Source organism: Molothrus ater, chromosome 2 (assembly GCF_012460135.2).
Source record: "Molothrus ater isolate BHLD 08-10-18 breed brown headed cowbird chromosome 2, BPBGC_Mater_1.1, whole genome shotgun sequence".
Lineage (NCBI taxonomy): Eukaryota > Metazoa > Chordata > Aves > Passeriformes > Icteridae > Molothrus > Molothrus ater.
Window position 1 is genome coordinate 31,802,068 of NC_050479.2, and position 20,045 is coordinate 31,822,112.

Consider the following 20,045-nt stretch of genomic DNA (forward strand, 5'->3'; position numbering starts at 1 on the left):
AGGCAAGTCAAAAAGAGGTATTTCCAGTTGAGGGAGGGAATCTCAGCTGGGTGCATCTGGGCTGGGACCTGATACAGCATAAATGTGCAACACCTCTTGCAGTGTCTGAGAAACCTCACCTCAGTATGTGATACAGGCACAGAAAACTGAAAGAGGGTGGATTTAGATTAGATGTGAAGAAGTAATTTTTTACAGTGTGAGTGGTGAGACATTGGAACAGGTTGCCCAAAGAAGCTGTGGATGCCCCATCCCTGGGAGTGTTCAAAGCCATTTTGGATGGGGCTGTGAACAACGTGGTCTAGTGGAAAGTCTCCCTGCCCATGGCAGGTTTACTTGGTCTTTAAGGTCCTTTTTAACTCAAACCACTTGGTGAAAAACTGCAGGGATGATCAAAGAACTTATGTTACAAGAGGAGTCGGAGACAGCTGTGTTGGGTATGTCAGGAAGATTGATAAAATGGGAAATGTAATTGCCACAGCTCTGCTGCTGGAGTTATGGGGAGCATTGAAATGTGGCTGATGTCAGCTAGGTTATAGCCAACAAGCAGGATGTCTGCAGAGGACTAATGCAGGTCTATGTGCAACATTATGGTATTGTAGGAAGATTATGATACCAAACCAGAAGTGTCTACTTGTGTGATTTAGAGGTGATGTGAGCTGAGTATATGGCATGTCTTACTGATTGAGTTTGTGCATTCACCTAGCACGTGGATAAAATATTTAACCAACATAGAATGCATAGTGATAATTGCATAATACATGACAGTAATCAGTAGGAGAATGCTTTATGTAAAATTAGGAGCAAGCTTAAAGATTTATAAAGGTCAGTGATTGCTTGGATTCAGCAGGACTTGGGCTGCTGAATTGCCCTGTCTGCTGTATTGCCCTGCAGTTCCCCTGCGCAGCATATGGAAAACTGTGTGATAAATCAGGCTTTGAGTGAATTTGTAGGGCTGGAAAAAGGCATGTTTAGTTTAGCCTGTGACAAATACACATTTAGAAGCTGACTGCTGGGTAGCAAACTCATGACCACTGAGAGAAAAGCTTGCTCTGAAGTGAAAACTGTGGTTGTAGATCCTTGATGTGCCTGTAGTGACAAATGATGGGTGCAGCACTTACAGTCAGTGACAGCCCTTGCCCCAGATACCTCCTTATTTTGACAAACACTGAAATTTAAAATTGTGTGTTAGTGAAGAGCTGCCCTTTCCCTGGATGTTGGTTTGTCCCAACATTGGGTTTGAAAAGAAGTTGAATCCTTTGAGCAACGGTGAATAATGTGATTTCTGTTCTGTTGCAAATCCTGAGTTGCTCTAATTGGCTTTGCCAGCTATTAAGAGATTGATCAGGTTGCTCTTTACCAGAAATCTTCACAAAATAGCAGGAGGAAAATACTGCAGCAAGAAACATTTTTAATGTACTTCTGGTAGCACTGTGTTTAGTTCTCTAGTTATTTGTTCATTAATAAGGGCTCAGCTGGGATTCTGAGGTTTATAAGTGCTGAGAAGAATATCAGGGGAGAGTAGTATGGCTTCTCTTTTTTTTCCCCTTCTGCTTTGTAATTAATTATTGTATAGTGGTACTACGTTGTTATTGTTCTGTGGTAGAAACAATTGTATGATGATCTCACAGTCCTTACTTGGAAAGTTGCCACAGTGAAGAAAAACTCTGTTTATGCACTGAATTGTCAGTAGTTTGGAAGGGGGTTGTTCTGCTGGAAACAGTGATTTGACTAACAGTCCAAGAGGAGGGATGACAAGGAGGGGAGGATTGAGAAGATAAGTGTGAAAATGTGTCAGAGCTCTTTCAGATTTATTTTTTATTAGAGTCATGGTCAACTACCTTAGATTTAGAATCTGTCCCAGTTTATATGTGTCTTTTTTCCCCCTGTATTCTAGGTTTTATTTAGCTCCAAGTCATGTTTTTCTGGCTAGTAAACTGGGGGTTTGTTTTGAAAATCTGTCTAAGCCTCTTCCTGAGAGACAATACTTGGAGCATCTCAGGCCTGCATGGCTGTCACTTAAAAAGATGCCCAGAAAAACTGGAAGAACATCACTGGAAGATGTTTCTGGAAAAGAAAGGATTATAAGGTCTGAGGGAACCCACCTCTAAATTTCAGGAAAAAGATATCTTACAGTCATATTGGGGAAGAAGAAAGAGAAGAATTTGCAGCAAACCCAGATTCTTTGTGTGTGGGAATGGGCAGTGAGGAGGATGATGATGGATGATCAAATAAGCACAATCTACTGCTGCAGATCATTACTAATCATGAGATGCTGGAATGCAAATTTAATCTTGTTTCATAGTCTCTTAAAATAGCTGTTTGAAAGTTAGAGAAAATGACCTTTTGAAGATTCCTATATTTCCCTACTCAGTTCTATCTAGTTGCCTCTTTTGCTTAACTTCAGTACAGTTCAGTGAAGTGAATCCCATCCCAAGACTGTACCCCTTACTTAACCTTTTCATGGTTTAATCTAGGTGAACACTGTACTTATGCTTTGTTCACACAGATGCTTAAACAGTAATAAAAACCTAAATATTTTTCTACAACAAAACCATGTGAACTAGTGAACTGTGTCTCTGCTGAACTGTGCACAGTAGCAGAGAGAGGTTGTTCCAACTTACTTGCGTATTCCATCATGATTGTTTTAATAGTATGTTTGCTGTTAGGACAGGATATATGCTATAAAAAATAAAACTAAGTTTTGCCAAGGTATTTTGGGGGTTTGTAGTCAAACATTATAGAGATAATTTATTCTTGAAATGTGTTTATGTTGATTTTGTTTTGAAACAAGAATATATACCTTGCGGAATATTTATGTTCATGATCATTCTGTAATTTCCCTATTAAAAAAACCCTACACTTAATGCAGTTCCTGCTAAATTTTAACCCCAGAAATGTTTAGAATGTGAATATAAAATAATCCGAACGATGTATTATAGTACAGATCCCTGTAGGAGCATATTATCTTTGAAAACATTTTAATAATAATCTGTCTGAAATTATACTTTTGCCTTTTCTCCATTTTAGCATGAGCAAAGAAAGAGTTTTAAAAGTGCTGCTCAGCTATTAACACCAAGCTATTTTTACTGGGACTTTTGAGCATTGATTTGGTGTTTCTAAGTGGAGGCATTTTTCACTTGTGGTTGTGCATGTTCACTTTGGAGACTTTCCTTCAGTCAAATCTGCTGTGATCTGAGACAAGGTGGTTTTTGGAGTTGTCCCAGGCAGCTGCCAAATACTTTCAAACATTCAGAGTGGAGGTGTAGAGAAAAACAGTGGTGTGGAGGAAATTCCAGTTGTGAACATATATAGGTTTGGTATAGTGTCCTGAAAGCATCTTGGGATAGTGGGATTGATGGGGCAAAAATCTTGCCATAGAATTGCAATTATTTATCAACATAGTAATTTTAATGTTTCTGTAGTTACTAAAAAAAAAAAAGAAAGCCATCATTGCTTTATTCATTATTATTTTGTAGTTTATAGACTGAAGAAATATGAACTAGGTAAAAATAGAAATTAGAATTTAAGGGTATTTAACATATTTTTAACAATAAGTTAGGGGATAATACAAAATTTTCAAAGTCAGCAATGATGCACTACCAAACAGATGAGCTCTTTGCTCATCCTTGCTATTTCAAGGATGAGTTCTTTAACTGTGTACTTAAATGGCTTTTGAAGATAAATTCTGAAAAAAAGTCTTTTGTGAATATTTAAAACATGTGGCATGTATCAATAGTTTGACAAGTAGCATTTAGTTTCTTTGAATTACTTTAATAATAATAAAAAATGTTTATAATTTCCTGATATTTCTCCATGAATCAGCTTTGAAAAACATATACTACCAGAAGAAAAGCTATTTCTATTTTGGATTCAAAGTAGGACAAATCAGCATTGTTTTGTGTGGTGCCTGTTGGTGCATTTTATCCTCAAACAATGGGTTGTATGTGTTAACCATTTGCTTTGATGGGTTAAGTAACAGTTATCAAGTCAACTCTGCCACACAGGGTCTTCTATTTCTTTGAGTAGGAAGGCTGGGAGATAAATGCTTTCAGATAGTATTTGCTATGGAAGGAGGAAAAAATGGAAAGAAAAAGGTTTTGAGGACTGTTTTTTTAAGGAAGCAAGCTCTGCTGAGAGCAAAAGTCAAGCTGAGGGGCAGCGGTTATGGATATGAAGGACAAAACAAATACCCAGAGCACTGGGAATGAGTGGTTTCAGTTTACTCTGTTTTCCTATGTGTTGATATTTATTCTACTTTAGGAGTTGGAGAAATGCACTTGGTTGTACTCCAGCTTGTCTGTAACTGAGAGTTTGGATATCTTGCTATGCAGTGAAGGGAAGAAGCAAGTGCAGACAAAAAATATCTTATGATTTTTCTTCAAGTCTTAAAGCAGCTTGTAACTGTCTCAGCACAGCTCCAGTCATCTGGTGCCACTCTTGTGGGTCTTGTTTAAAAACTGTACTTCTTCCCCTTCCCCAGGAGCACCACTAAGTACCAATGAGTACTTGGCATCCATTACAAAACATCTTTCATTAGACAAGACTAAATCACTTTGCTAAATAGGAGGCCTCACAGAATAGGAAAGATCTCTTCTATGTGCAGCTGCATCCACCACTACAGAGATGACACTGGCATATTGTAACTTAAATGTTTGGGCTTTGAAGTCATTTAGCACAAAAGGGGTAAGATATCTCTTGTGCTGAGGTCAGTTTCCATATTAGTAATCAAAAGTGAAAATCTGAACATGAGAACTAAAAGGATTTTGGTTTGTAAAAATGCCTGGAAAACAGGGCAATTACCACATAGTCACTGGTTTCCTAGATCTGAGGAGAAATTCACAGTATATTTTGCCCTGTTGAATCCTGCATTCTGAGTTGTGATCTTGGCACATTAAGGAGTCCTTGTATAACACGGCAGAACACATTAGGAAAATCCATTTGGATAAGTGTTTACAAATTCTGTTCTTACTTATGCAGGGTGGACCTGGGGACTGTCACTGGGGAGAAAAATTGAATATGTTTGAACTCTAATTATTTGGATGCTGCTGTTGTCCACTCCCAGGTGATCTAATTTTATCTGCAGTTGTGAAAGGCAGATATAGCTGCAGTTTCATGGCATATGCTTTTATGCAAATGTTAATAAATATGGTAACTTTTGCATCTTCTACCTGACTGTACAGTCACACTTCTTTACCTTCTCACCCCCTCTTGATCTGTGAGAACACTCATCCATTTGCAAGATTGTAATTTAAAGTACCAATCATTTAAAGTAGCTAAACATTTTATGGGGCTTAGGTCATATAATAACTTGTAGAGTATAAATGAAGGGTAGAGGACATTTTTTGTGACTTTTACAGTCTCTGTTGGGTACTGAGGCTGCATGCTTGACATTCTCTAGCACTCAGACAATTTCATAGCCAAAATAAGGATGCAGTTTAGTAGCTTGTTGCCTGTAGAGTGCTCCTTAAAAATCTTGTCTCAATTACCCCAGAGCCATCCCTCCTAAGGTACTTAGCTACAGAGATATTCAGAATGGAAGAATTAGCAAAGTGCTTCTTGGATGCACACTAATACCACTTTTTCTGCATCATCCTTTTTTAGCTGGGTTTTCACAGGGCTTTGACACAATTGTTGCTTCAGTATTAAAAGGTCAAGGCTACTCTCCTTCACGTCAACCAGTGGTTCCTGACTTCTTCCACATAGGAAATGCCAGACTGATTGTTTTTTCTAACTCACTTTGTTTTGGATTAGCAAGTGTGCTAATTGTTTGTAACTATATTCTTTATGAAGAACTATTTGCCCTGTAGGATTTCAGTTACACTCTGTTTTTATTTTCTTTATTGAAAAAAGATTGCATTCTTGAAAAAAGAATGCTTTATTTTTTTTTCTTAATTGCATAAGGAAAGTTATTAATAGGCTTTCCCTTTTCAGAACTGGAAAATACCCAGAAAGTCACTTGCTCACACTTTCCAAATACAAATTTGCTTCTAAATTGAGACCAAACATGGAAAAATTTAGAATGTTAGGTGAATATTTTGTGTTGTTCTGAGCAGATGGAAACAGCTGTTTAGTTCTTAGAATGTTTAAGTTGGTGGTTTTAAATTGTCCATGAACTATGCAAATAAAATCGGTGGGAAGTATCTGAGGAATACAACCCACGATCAGTAGCTCTAAATTAGCTTGTTCTTCCACTGGAAAATTTTCAGGGCATTTTCAAATCAAAAAAGATTGAAAGCTATTGGTAGCTGAGTTTATTAAGTCCCATTTAGTTTTGCTATGCAGTTCTAGCTTATTTCACTTCTAAAAGTTAAAAAGAGTTTTGTGACATTTGCTGTTTTAAAAACTTATTTAACAAAGATGTATAACAGTGATGTCCGTGATTCACAGTGATATCTCTGTGGGCAGACAATCATATTATGTTTCCAGTGGAAGCAGAGATATTGTGCTTATAACATGGAAATTATCCAAATGATCACAAACTGTCCTGACTAACCTCCTATGGCTAGCTCTCATTCTTCCATCTTTAGTCTATAAAAACTCTGTAAATGAACTCTGTAGTGTAGAGAGGAGATCTGCAGGACCTGAAAAGGCTGGAAACAGTAAAATTAGTGCTCCTAACTGTTGAAGAAATTATCTTATAAAACACAGGACCACAGACAGAATCTGCTGGTACATGTAAACAGCGAAGAATGGCACAAAATTCTACATAAGTGCTGTTACACTCAGAATCTTTTTCATCTAAGTGCAAAGATTAAACTCATGTTATATCTAAAGACAAATAGTTGTTTCTATTATAATTAAAACTCATTACAGCCTGATCCAGGAATCATTACTTGGCTGGATCCATTAATTACTGGAAAAGAATTAATGCTTCTGTATAGGGGAAAGTCTCAATAAGTAGCTATGCAGTTAAATTCATTGAACACATCAAGTGTCTATATCTATCATGTTGTAATGCTCACCTTTTGCCTCCCCTTCTGGACTGTAAGGTTTCATTTTGGAGGTGGCTATGTGGAAGCATTTTAGCAGTTGTGAGCATCCAAAGGACTTCAGATACTGAGAGATCTGAATATCTGAGGAATATGATGTTCATGTTGGTAGTTTTTTCTTCTCCACTCTAGGATCCACTTAGGGTCATTTTTATATTTGCTGACAAGCTTTTAAATGTGGCCCTTTTTCCATTGGTCTGCAGCTCTGAGTTACATCCAAATGTACTGTTTTGATACCATACATACAATTGATCACTCTAGAACTAATTTTGCCCAGCCTTAAGTCTGCAATTCTTTAAATGACCATGGGTGAGCTATAGCGACAGTCCCATCAAGTGCCAGCTCTGTATCCTCTCTATATCCCATGCTTCTACTCCATCCTATGTCTCCAAGTCTGAAGGCTTCTGCTATCATGCCAGGCCTTTATTTTTCTACACTTAATCATTGTATTGAGTTGTAAAATGATGATGGTATGATGTAAATATAAACAAAAATTAAAACAAATCAGCCACAGATATCTATGCAGCTGGAAAAAAATGTTGTCATAGCTGAACCAAGTTTAATTGCAGGCTAAAACAAAGTTACAGGCAGGTCAATAGAAGTTCAAACAAAGCAAGCCTGAAAAACCTGAGTGCTCAATGTTTGCAAGCCCTGCTGCAAGGCTTCAGGGCAGTCACTGGTGATGGCAGTCTGGTATCTACAGGGCTACAGGGTAACAGAGCTGCAAGGGCCAGAGAGGGACATTGGTGACATTGTCTGTTGTGTTACCTCCAGGCCTTAAATACCGAGGTCTGGGTGTGATACCTAAGTCAGAAGTTCTCAGGATGCTTGTCAGCTGAATATGGGAGTACAAACATGGAGATGCTGCACAGAATATCAGTGCTGCTCATTATAGTGTTTTTCTCAGTCTCTAGCATTGCCTGCTCTCAGAGAAGACTCCAGGCTTGATTAAGCTTTTGTTCTGACCCAGGCTTTATATCCAGCTTTTGGTCCCACCTTTTGGCCGGAAGGTACTGCCTCTCCAGCAGAAACAGTGGATGTAGGAACATGTGCTCACACTGTGATGCAGTTCAGTTGCTTAGTTTAACCTGTTGCTGAAAGTGGCTTTGATGAGGTGATGGACTGTAAATGCAGTGTGGCTGAAATGTAGCTACCTGCTCTCATCTGGGCCTGAAGATCAAGACAAGTAGCTGTGTGCAAAATGATCATTTCTGCTGCCTTGATCTGGAGGTTTGACTGCTGAGGTAGGCAGCATGCTTATGAATTTCTGATAAAGTCTGGTGGGAGGCAACAGAAGTTAGCAAAAGTCAGCATCACTGTGGCTTGCCTTAACATGCAAAAATTGGGAGTCAAATAGTCATGAGAGTGAGTTAGTCATGAGCTTAAGAAAAGAAAATAATTTGGGATACATCATTCACATTTTCAGGCTTTTTTGTGTTCATGCAAAATTTGCTTTTGCAAAAAGTGAAATTCATGCAAGCTTGGCCTATAGTAACATTCCAGTTTTAGAAGTCATGTAAGTGCTTGGAGAATTGACAAAACTCTGACATTTAGGTACATATTTTTGAGCACTGAGTGCTGCAAGGAACTCATCATTAATATCCACCCTTTGTCTTTGCATACAATTTATAACTTTTTTTGTGATTGTTGCCTCCCTGCAGCAGTTGTTATTTTTTAAATAAATTTTTGAAGGCCACTAAACTGCGTGAAAGATTGATCAGTACTAGCTGCTGAAATCAAACCAGTAGATTGTGGTTACAGTTACTTGAAAATTGTTTTTAAAAGCCCTGTACTCCAGAAATCCATGGCTATACCCTACAGGAGTCTTAATATTCTTTGAATTCTTGGAAATTTGGACTGAATTGTTTATTCCATCTGGTCTGTTGGTAGCTGACAGAAAATAAAATTATCGTGGAATAAAGCGTTGCACAACACGTACTGCAGCAACTGCAGCTTCTCTGTCTGAATGGAGCATTTTAACCTGTAATATGCTGGCATGAGGAGATATGAACCTTTGGAATAAGTACCTGCAACATTTTTGTTTATTCTCAGCTGTTCATATGTTTGCTCATCTTCCACATGAAAACCATCAGAGCAGCTGAAATACTTTTTGTTACTCTTACCAAACTTTACTTTTTGTTGTTTCTGTCTCAGAGATAACATCATATCTACTACATGACATTTATTTTCTCTAATAGCTTTTTTGCTCAATTACAGTTCAACAAAGAATATTGTATTTTGGTAAGGCTGATAGTAAAAACTGGGGAAACTCATAGAAGTTTTCCCAAATAGGGATCAATTGTTGAATTATGGTATTCTAATAGAAAGCTGTTGATCTTAGACACTGATTTGTAATGAAACTCATAGAAATATGGCAGTGATACTTGGTCTGGTTTCCTCTTATGACACTTCAGAGACAGTCAAGCCACTTACCTATTTTCTTTGCACTTGTGTTCTTTATTTATTCCAGTTTTGTGCCACTGGTTTGGGGTTGTTTTATTTAACAGCCAAATACCAACCGGTTTCAATATATTCCAAATATAATTCCAGTATATTTAAAAGTGATTGATGATCATCAGTTCATATCATGATTCCTACATGGCTGGGTTTCAGTTACTCTGCTACAAGTTAATCACAGAATCACAGAGTGAAGGGACCACAGTGGGACATCTGGTCCAACCTCCTGTTCAGGCAGGGTCATCCCAGAGCACATGGCACAGAATTGTGTCCAGACAGTTCTTGAATATCCCCAGTGAGGGAGACTCCACATCCTCTCTGGACAATCTGTTCCAGTGCTCAGTCACCTGCACAGTAAAGAACTTCTTCCTCATTTTCAGGTGGACCTTCCTGGGCATCAGTTTCTACCCATTGTGTCTTGTTTTGCTTGGCACCAACAAGAAGGGCCTGGCTCCATCCTCTTCACACCCTCCCTTCAGATACTTATATATACTGATGTCCCCTCTCAGTCTCTTCTCAAGGCTGAACAAGCCAAGCCTTCTCAGCCTTCCCTCATAGGAGAGGTGCTCCAGTCTCTTAATCACCTTTATTGCCCTCCCTGGGCTTGCTCCAGGAGCCCCATGTCTCTCTGGCACTGAGGAGCCCAGAACTGGGCACAGCACTCCAGATGTGACCTCACCAGGGCTGAGCAGAGAGGCAAGACCACCTCCATTGACCTGCTGCCAGTGCTCTTCCTGGTGGTCTCCAGGACACCATTGACCTTCTTGGCCCCAAAAGCACATTGCTTTCTCATGGACAGCTTGTTGTCCACCAGGACCCCCTGGTCCTTCTCTGCAGAGCTGCTTTCCAGCAGGTGAACCCCCAGCCTGTGCTGGTACCTGGATTTATTCTTCACAAGGTGCAGGACTCTGCATTTGCTTTCCTTGAATTTCAAATGGTTCTTCTCTGCCCGTCCCTCCAACCTGTCGAGGTCTTTCCCAAGGGCTGCACAGTACTCTGTGGTATCAGCCACTTCTCCCAGCTTTGTGTCACTAGAACTTGCTGAGGAGGCATCTGCCCCTTCATCCAAATCCTTAATGAATAAGTTACACAGCAGTGGGACCAGAATTGAACCTTGGGGGACACCACTAGTGACAGGCCTCCTGTCAAGAAATCTATTTTGTCAAGGAATCTATTTTGAGAATTTGGCAGGAAACCAACACAGCACACCCTCTCCATTGTATGTTACAGGGTGATCTTACTGTTTCCCCACAGGGTAGTACTGGCATTAAAAAGGATTCCTTTCACTGGGAGGCTGTTCCAGCGAGGCGTTGGAACGGGAACAGTGGTGGGAAGCATGGACTGTTGTTGGCCTCTGAGGAGTTAGAGGCTCATGCTTCACACTGCCAGCATCCCACCACTTGTTCACGTGACTCCAGAAAGAAATGCAGGGAAGAGCAATGCAGTCAGAATCTTGGCCTGCAGCAACACTCTGTCCCATTGATTTAGAAAGGTCACTGTAAGCAAACAATTTTATTTGAAGAAGGCGAAATGAAAGCAGCAGGAAAAAAAAAGACAAAAAAAATTTAAATATGTATATGGTATTGTGGCCATTAGGCATAGCATAGGCATGTACTCTGTAAGAAAAAAAGTTACACGATCAGAAATACATGAACAAAACACAGTTCAGGAGTACAAAACAAGTGTTGATGGAGAAATATGCACCAGCAGATTTGCATTACTAGCTTAGGACTCCAGTTTTGCTAGCTGCCTAAATCTTAGTAATAAACTTTGTGGAATATTACTCCTACACTAACATTTATTTTTAATTTTCTAAATACTTGATACTGTTTCAAATTCTGAGTCAGTTATATCTTATTTAAAGCACATATGTTAGAGAAAGAATTTGTGCATTGCTGGTTTGTCTTTAGGTGCTGTTGTGTATTTTTCCTTTATATAAACATTTAAAATAGTAAGAATCACAGTGAGTCAGAACAATGCCATGTGGAAATGAAGAGTGCTTGAGAGATTTTTTTTTGCTGTGCCTGTGACCTAATGGACCATACCTTCCATGTGGGGAATGTAGTGTCAGGAAAATAAAGTTTCCCCTGTGACTCTGAGGTGCAGTCCTGTTGCCCAGATGAAGCTCACTGATTTCAGAGCAGGATGTCAGATTCCATCACACACAGAGAGGACAGTGCTGTCACTGCACTGTAATTCCTGGGTTGTTTTGCTCAGTATACACTGACTTTATTAGTGCTACATTAGTCTGTGGAGTGGATGAATATTATAGGTAGGTAGATCAGATAGCTCCCTAGACGTTTGGTTGTAATCCAAACTTGACCAAAACTTCTTATTACAGATCTTGTTTCAGTGCTCTTATCGCTCTGTCTTGTCTATGGTCCCCCTCTCATTGCCTGTATGAGGGAGAATATGTTAATGCCATTGATCTGTAAACAACAGCAGTATGAAATCTTTAGCAAATGTTATGTGTGTCTGGTTCATCTCCATTTTAGGTCATAAAGTGTTGGGGTTTGGATTTGTTTGTGGTTTTTGTTTTGTTTTATCTTTGTTTACTTTTATTTGTTTGTTTATTTATTTGTGGGTTTGGGGGTTGTTTGGTTTGGGTTTGAGTTTTTTCCTTTTTTTGTGTGTTTTGGGGGGTTGCTTGGGGTTTTTTGTGGGCTTGTTTTTTTATTTGATTTGTTTTGTTTCATTGGGTTTTTTTCCTGCCTTTGTTCCTCTGCCTCACTCTTCATTGCAGCAGGAGGAGCTCAGAGAGGGAGTTTGTTTTTTCCAGCTAGAACAGTTTGTTTCTGCATTGTTACCTTCATGGTTATGATGGAAGACTGCTCTAAGAGAGGCAGGTGTTCTCAAACTCAGAGAAGTATTTCCAGTCCAGACTCCTCAACAGAAAATATGTCCCCTGTTCTCATGGGCTTCTCATGTCTGTGTAGGCAGTGTGAGAACCTCAGGTCAGGAGGAGAGAACTCATTCCATGCGCAGGAAACTTTACCACAAAGTGCCCAGCACATTTCTTGTGAAGAGGGTAAAGGTTAATTTGGGGTAAAGACCACTTGTAAGCTGTTTCAGTTTCTGCTGGTAAAGTGACAGAGGAGCCTGAGAGGGTTGGATTTCAAACTCCCCTGTAGCAAAACTTAGCATTTTCCATGGCATTGGACTGTATTCAGCTTGATAAAAGCTGCTCTACAAAGTGAAACAGAGCTGTGCTTTTTCTTTTTCACCTAACAGACGTGTGTGTTACAAATGCTTGCTTCCACCTCTGGATGTGTGTATTTTTGTGCTCCTAGAAGCACTAAAGGAATAAAAACATTGTAATGACAAGTGAAATTAAAACAGTATCTCATTAAAAAAATGCTATTTGTATTTCTGTTGTAAATACAGACAAATAGTTTTAATTTGCATAGAGAACTAAGTGGCCCTAAATTGCAGTTTCCTGTTAAAAGTACTAAAATATATTGAAGAGGTAAAACTGGGTTTTTAGATTATTTGAATTTACTGAAGTTCATAGTGGGGAAGGATCATGAATAAATTTTGTGACTTACAAACTTATCTGCAACTAAGTGGGATCTGTGGACAGGAAAGCAAAAAGAAAACAAGCCACTTCCTGGTGCTGAAATGCCCTTTTGTCTAAATATCACTGGAAGGTTGCATTCAGGGATTTCCACATTGCACAAATGCCTTTATTACATCTTGTGTTAGTTGATTTCATTTTCTTGTGGAAGTCTTTTCCCTGTTTTGCTGAGGTTACTCACTTACTCAGAATCCTCAGGGAATCCTCAGAGAGTGACAAGAAGATACTTCAGGCCAAACTTAATATTTTTGTCTTTGTTAATCAAGGTTCTGGGAGAAGGGGACATTTAACCAGATGATGAAGGGAACCTAGACTTAGGAAGCAGACTGAAGGGGGAGATAGAGCCTCTTTGTGGAGCTGGCACTTGCCCAGTGTGTCTTTGTGGGGAAATAATGTCAGTGGGAGGCAAAGCTTCATATTGGGTGCTGGCATCACTTGCATTCTTTTGCCTTCTCATGGAATCATAGATCATGGAATGAATGAACTGAAACTGTTGTCAATCCATGGATGTGCAGTAGACATAGTCTGTGTTGCTGCCTCTGTGAGTTTGGCTGGAAGGATCTGACTCAAGGTGCCAAATTCATGGCTTTGACTTTTCCTGTTTTGATCTGCGTGAGATTCAGGACATTGAGTTTCTCATTAAATGAGACAGAAGAGTGAAGTGCATGTCAGACTGTAAAGAAAATAGCTCTTAATTGGAGAAGGTCTTAGCAGGGTTTAGCTGGGAGCTGCTGTTCTTTGAGCTGATGCTCTGTTCTTGGGCTGCCTCTGCACCCATCAGTGGTAGGGTTGATCCAGACCTTCAACTCAGATCCTTGCCTGGCTAATAAAGTTCCTTGCATCATCTTTGAAACAGGTGTTGGAGTTGGGTTGCTGGAATTGCTGAAAGATTGGGTTTGAGCCAACATGTTTCTAGTTTCACTACCAAGGTTTTCTATTGTTGGAGGTAATAAAACACTCCCTGCATGCTAGTTATACTAGAGATGGTGCTCTTACACAAAAGGCAACATGCTCATAACTTAGCATAATCAGACATTTCTTCCTTTCCATTATTTTGTCCATATTTATATGGTTAATAGAATGTTAGTTGGAAACCAGGCCATGCTGTAGATCCAAAATACTGTTTCAGGCAGTATTCACTTTTCTGATTTTGTGTATTGTTAAAACATTTTCAATCAGAGACAATATTGATGAAGATGTTTTTTGAAGAATGCAGTTGGCTGAAGGAGCCCACTTGATGTTTCAAAATGGATTTTTCAGGAACAAGAACCTTAATTGTTAAGGTTCAGGGAATGGTCCTTACAGTCTGGAGAGCCTTGAGACTCTAAAACTGATTGCAATGCAGTAAGTAACCCACAACTGCTTTTTCACCCTCTCTTGGAGACGATGGTAAACTTTCAGTAGGATTACATCTGTGGGATTTTTTTTAAAAGCATTGAGGAAACTGTCACACTCTCCCTTTTTGTCTATTACTCTCTTCATGTAGAAATATCAGTAGCATTTAGCCTTCCACTGCTGTTGCATTTTTTCCTTTGGTATGCCTCTTTACCTGATCCAATGCCATAAGCCTAGAGCACTATGGCTGTAGAAAAGTACAATCTCAAAGCAGACTTTGATTCAGTCAGTCATTGGACATTGGAGTATCCTCTTTCTCCTGTTATTGATGTGTGAATTGGAAAAATCCTGTTTTCTGCAGTTGTGTAAGGAGTGTCAAAAAAGTAGATGTTAGGCTGAAGTAAGGTTTAATCTTACCTCACATGTTTATTTCAAGGGGTAGTTCAGTAGGAGATTTTTTTTTTCAAGAAGGGAACAGACCAAAGCACTTTGCCAAAATAGTTGGTGAGATGAGGAGAATATTAACTTGCAGTTGTATAAACTAATCATCAGGGGCTTATTCTGGGGCTGAGATGATCATCATTTTTGCTTGAGATCTTGCAAGCAGAGCGAGACCAAACGTCCCAAAGTTTCAGTCCCAGAAGACACAAGGTCGTGTAGCTGAGCAGGATGGCATTTACTTTCCACAGCTAACTGTCAGGTCTGGGGGCAGCAGGGCAGAAGTAACATCAGATGAAGATCCTTTCTCCAGGTCATACACTTTTGTGCTAATAGAGTGACAAACAAATATTCACATAAGAGAAGGGAGGCTTGTTCAGAAGCCTTTTCTGAACTGTGGATCTGGCCTTTACCAATCCTGGAGGTCAACAACAGACTCTCATGTTTCTGTTGAAAACTGGGCTTGCAGCAAAGCTTCATGAAGTGCAAAGCTGCACAACTTGCCAACATCCACTGTCTGCCATCTTAGTAAGAGTGAAGCCAAAGGCTATGTGTAGATAAATCATGCCATCTTCAGGAGAAGTTGCTTCAACATGAATTACATCAGCCTTGGCATTGCTGTCTGCTGGAGTGGTACCAGTCTTTGGAAACTATCCATTTAAGGATAGATCCCATCTAAGGAAACTATGTGATCTCTTAATACTACCTTGGTAAGAATGCTACTTCCTTTGGTTTTTCTCAAAAACGTGATCATGAGGTTGTAATTGTTGAAGCAGTTGTCCTTCAGGAGAGGGATCAGAGCACCTGTTGTTTGGTTATGCACTGAGTAAAGGGGACTCACCCCTGCCTGAGCTAGCACAGCTGTGGGAGGGATCCAGTTTGCCCAGCTGCAGCAGGGCTAAGTGAGTCATCTAAATAATTTTTATAATTAGAGAGAGGTATCTCCATGGGGTGACTCATCCCACCTACCTTGGCAAAGAGTGACTTGTTCTCTGGAAGTGCCTGTGTTTCACCACTGACTGCACAGAGAACCTGAGTGGTGAGATCAGACACCTGCCTCCTATGTTCTTTAGGTGAGATAATATCTTTCTGTAAGTGATAAGAGCTCAAGTTAAATTCTAAAGCAGTCTTGGGTAATTGGTAGGGCTGGTGATTAAAGCAAGAAACTGAGACTGGAATTACTAATATCTTTTACTGCAATATGGGATAAATGGGCGATCTTAAAAGACATAGCCTTTTAATATAAATGTACTTGAATGAGATGGTGGCATTATCAAATGTAAGTCTTCATTTAACCTGTAGTAAGCTTAAGAATAATTTGCTTTTACATTGCCACCTGCTTGTAGAAGCCTCCCTCACATAGTATTTTCACCCAGTGGAGTAAGAGACCTACATCCTGATCTTTTGAACTTCTGTATTTTGACACAGAATCTTCTCTCGTGACAGTAACAGTTATAACTCTTCCAAACAACAATGTTTTGAAAGTTTAGCTGTAGAAAAGCAAGCATAGTAACAAATGCTGTCTTAAACTCATCATATACATTCCTTCTTAATAGCAACAAGCCTTTTGGTAAACATGTTTACATATATTTCTTACAGCCATTCTACCCACTCACCAAATGCTGACCTGAAGTCAGTCCTTTTCAGCGTAAGCTTATTTGTTTGTGCTCCTGCTCTAGCTCGGTATTGCCATGACTAAAGCTCGATGAGGTCCAGTAGAGGATCATACAATCTTTTTCTTTTCAGTAAACTTTATTGTGAGCACTGGTAATCAGAAGTTACATTTACAGTTAATTCTGAGAATGGATTAATCTGAGAATGGTACCTGCCCACTGGTTGTGATGTATGCAGTATAAAAAGATGGTGCATTTATGATGATTATTTTGTTTATTTTTTTAGATGTGGATTTAACTGATATGATATACAAAATCCCTCTCCTCATGAGGAAAAGAGCCCTCTGTAAGTACGATCCTTGCAAGTAAAGATGTGTCATTAGATGATAAATTAATATTGCAATTTAAATGAATCGTTGAGGTCTTAGAGAACCTTGGAAAACTATCACACCCAGTAATATTTAAATACAAATAGCTTCAAAACAAATTAGATACCTGACCCTCTTGTAACTTATCAAGGATTGACCCTTTTTAAGGATTGCAGAGATTTAAACTTAAAAGCAGCCAGGCTCTTAAGTCTAATTGCTGTCTGACCTGTACCTTGGTGAACATGTCAGTTATTCTCTAATATGTTATTTGTAGATTTTGGGGGAAGGGCCTATGGCATCCTGTCTTAATCTCTGCAAGTACATTTTGTAGGTCTTTTCATCAGGCAGTTAGGTTTAATAAATTTACAGACTGTTAAACATCACATTATATAAAGAACAAACCAAGGAAAACCTATTGCTGAAAGAAGGGAAAAAATAGGAGAATGGAAAGCCTTGGAAACTGTCAAAGAATTTTGATGGAAGTTTTATTTGAATAAATACTAGGACATTCAGTTCTATTTGAGAAAGGTTGGTTATTCACTAGCCACTTAAACATTAATAAATAGAATAAAGCTTTTTTTACTGTGTGTGATCAAACCTTGGAACAACCAGGTTGGTTAGAGAGGTCTTGTCCAAAAGACCTTGTCCAATTCTTGTCCAAAACCAACTGGACACTGTCCTGAGAAGCTTCCTTCAAGCAAAGGGGTTGGATTAGGTAAACTCCAGAATTTATCCAATCTCAACTATTCAATATGCATTGAAAATCTGCCTACTTTAATATTTGACTGTCAGAAATTATATATATATAGGCTGAGTGTTGTTTTTATACACTGTCACTGAGTTTTAGAGCTTTGGGGTGCGATGTTCAGAGATCTCAATTTCTGCTTCTTCCATTCAAAAGAAATTTTTTTTCCCATTTGGAATTGACTTATGCCATATTATATAAACCTGACTTGAATCAAATTCTTACTTCTGAGTGGTAACAGACTGGCTTATTATGTAGGCAAAGTCCAAATTTCCTCCCTAGAATGAGCTCCTCATTTAAAATCTAATTTCTAAGCTGATGTAGATGTCCAGGCTGTGTTCAGTTCAGTTGTCTTACATGCTTAACTTGCATTTGAATTTTTGGTGTCCAGTGAAGCAGTGATAGTTAAGAAGCTTGAGTACCCCATAGAGAGAGAAAGATTCTTTTGAAATCCTCCAGAGGCGTATGCTGACTAATTAAATTCAGAGACTTAAGTTAAGCAGGTTCAATGTTCCTTTGGAAGTCTTCTGACAGATTTAAAGTGGTGTTTTAGAACAAAATGTAAGCTAGGTACTTTGTTTGGTTAGAATGCATCTTGCTCATTGTTAGGCCCATCAACCTAAAAGGAAGAGAAATACTCTCCCATTTTGCAGTGTGGTTCAAATGTTTTGTAGAATGAATGACAGACTTCTGGGAAGGTGTTAGTTACTCTATTAGTACTTTTCAGGTTTATTAGATTTTACTCCTTACTTGCTAAATTAATAGAGTTTGTCATAAGATTATGAAACAAATAAAAAAGTTCCATAACTGCAGTGCTAGCACAGTTGATCGAAGGAACATTCACATTCAAAATCATAACCAAATTTTCTGTAGGCTTTCTTTCCTACTGTAATTTTCACTTCATAGGCATTGTGAGGGGAAGGACTGTCATGGATGTCTGTAGTCCAAAAAAGTGGAGGAAAAGCACCAATGCTGCTATCTGCCACATCAGCAGGCATCCCTTTTCGCTTTTTCTTTCCACCACCATCCCAGAATTTCAAGCTCTCTCTGGCCCAGTAGGCTTTATTTATAGTTTTCATTATCCCTTTCTCATGGCAGTAGAGCCTAGAACAGCACAGTGTGCTGACACTGACAACATTTCCTGCCCTTTTGTTCTGCACTCCACCAACCTGTTGTCCCTTTGTCCTTATCCCTAGTGCTTCCTCTGCAGACAGAGGCCCCATCTGACAAATTTACTTGTGCTCCCCAGGGAGTAGAAACCAGGAAACTTCATTAAGGATGGTTTAATCACTTAGACAAAGGAGAAGAGCAGCTGGTTTGTTAGCATGTCTCTCTCAAGCCCCATTCTCTGACAGAAAAGCTTTCTTGCACATGGTCCAGTTTTCAACAATTTGCTGTAAAATTCTGCAGATGTAGAGTTCATGCAAATGGAGTTACTATGCATTGGATCTGCCTTGAGCATTTTATTTGAATGACCTGAGATGATTTTATGGCAGTAGATTTGCTGTGGTTGAAAATAACAGTAGCTGATAGTGGCCTAAAATTTTGGTGTATGTTTTTGCTTTCTCCTGTTGCTTAGCATGGTAATGTTAGAGGAATAGCAATTGGATACAACCTGCTGCACTCTGCTACTCTGTGAGACAAACATCAGTAAAGTCAAGCAGCAAGAAGAGAAGGGCTCTTCATGAGAAAATGACAGCAAGAGAACACAGCCCCCGCCATGGTGCCAAGTCCCGCACTGTGCAGAGGGCCTCCACCATTGATGTCACCTCTGACATGGTTGGCCTTTCTCTAACAGGTTTGTACCTTCCTGGCAGCTACTGCTCTTTTGCTGCTTCTTCCAGAATCTGCCTTGTGCTAATGTTGGTTTTTTTTTCTTTTAATTGCTCGAAGATTTAGATCTGTCTGCTTATCTGGAGGTAATGAGATAAAGGAATTATGCTAAAAAATTCTAAAAATCTTGAATTTGCTACTTTTAAAATAGACAAAACATTGAAATCAGAGGGGGATTAAAAAAATTAAGTTAGATTTTTTGTAGTTATATTTGTCACTCAAAAATAAGCAATGGGGAGAAAATTACAAAATATTGTCACGGTCTAGGAAGAGTCTTGGCAACCTCCTTGATTTACATTGTATAAAATTTTCAAAAGAGTTCAGGGAGCTGAGGCTTGTCTCTCTTATCTTTTATGGTTATTAAATTAGGATTCTAACCCTCAGAGGCTTGCTTTCATTAGTGAGAGAGACAGGTACTTTTAAATTTTGTCCTATTAACTACCACAGATTTAATAATTTGGAGTTAGTAGTGGCTCAGGCTTTAATCCTGCTGTTTTCTATTGAGATTAAGCATTTACTATTCCCATATTGCATATAATCTCGTATAGGTTTACATATTTTAATATGTTTTATAAACTGAGATCATCCCAGATTTTCCAAATAATTATTAGATACCAAGGATTACCAGATAAATGTTTTAGATACCAGTCATGGCTCACTGAATTAAAGAAAAATACTTTTTGTATAAGATGT

General features: G+C 39.0%; 1 protein-coding gene across 12 annotated transcripts in view; it reads left to right on the forward strand.

Annotated features, from left to right (window-relative positions):
• The window catches only part of INPP4A (inositol polyphosphate-4-phosphatase type I A), a 111,689-nt gene that overhangs the window by 45,943 nt on the left and 45,701 nt on the right, over positions 1-20,045 (forward strand). For all 12 annotated transcript variants that reach the window (XM_054514068.1, XM_054514069.1, XM_036388633.2 and 9 more), the window contains 2 exons: positions 16,693-16,752; positions 19,099-19,317. In XM_054514068.1, coding sequence (XP_054370043.1) covers positions 19,212-19,317 — 106 coding nt within the window. In that variant the 5' untranslated portion in view covers positions 16,693-16,752; positions 19,099-19,211. The remainder of the gene's footprint in view (positions 1-16,692; positions 16,753-19,098; positions 19,318-20,045) is intronic.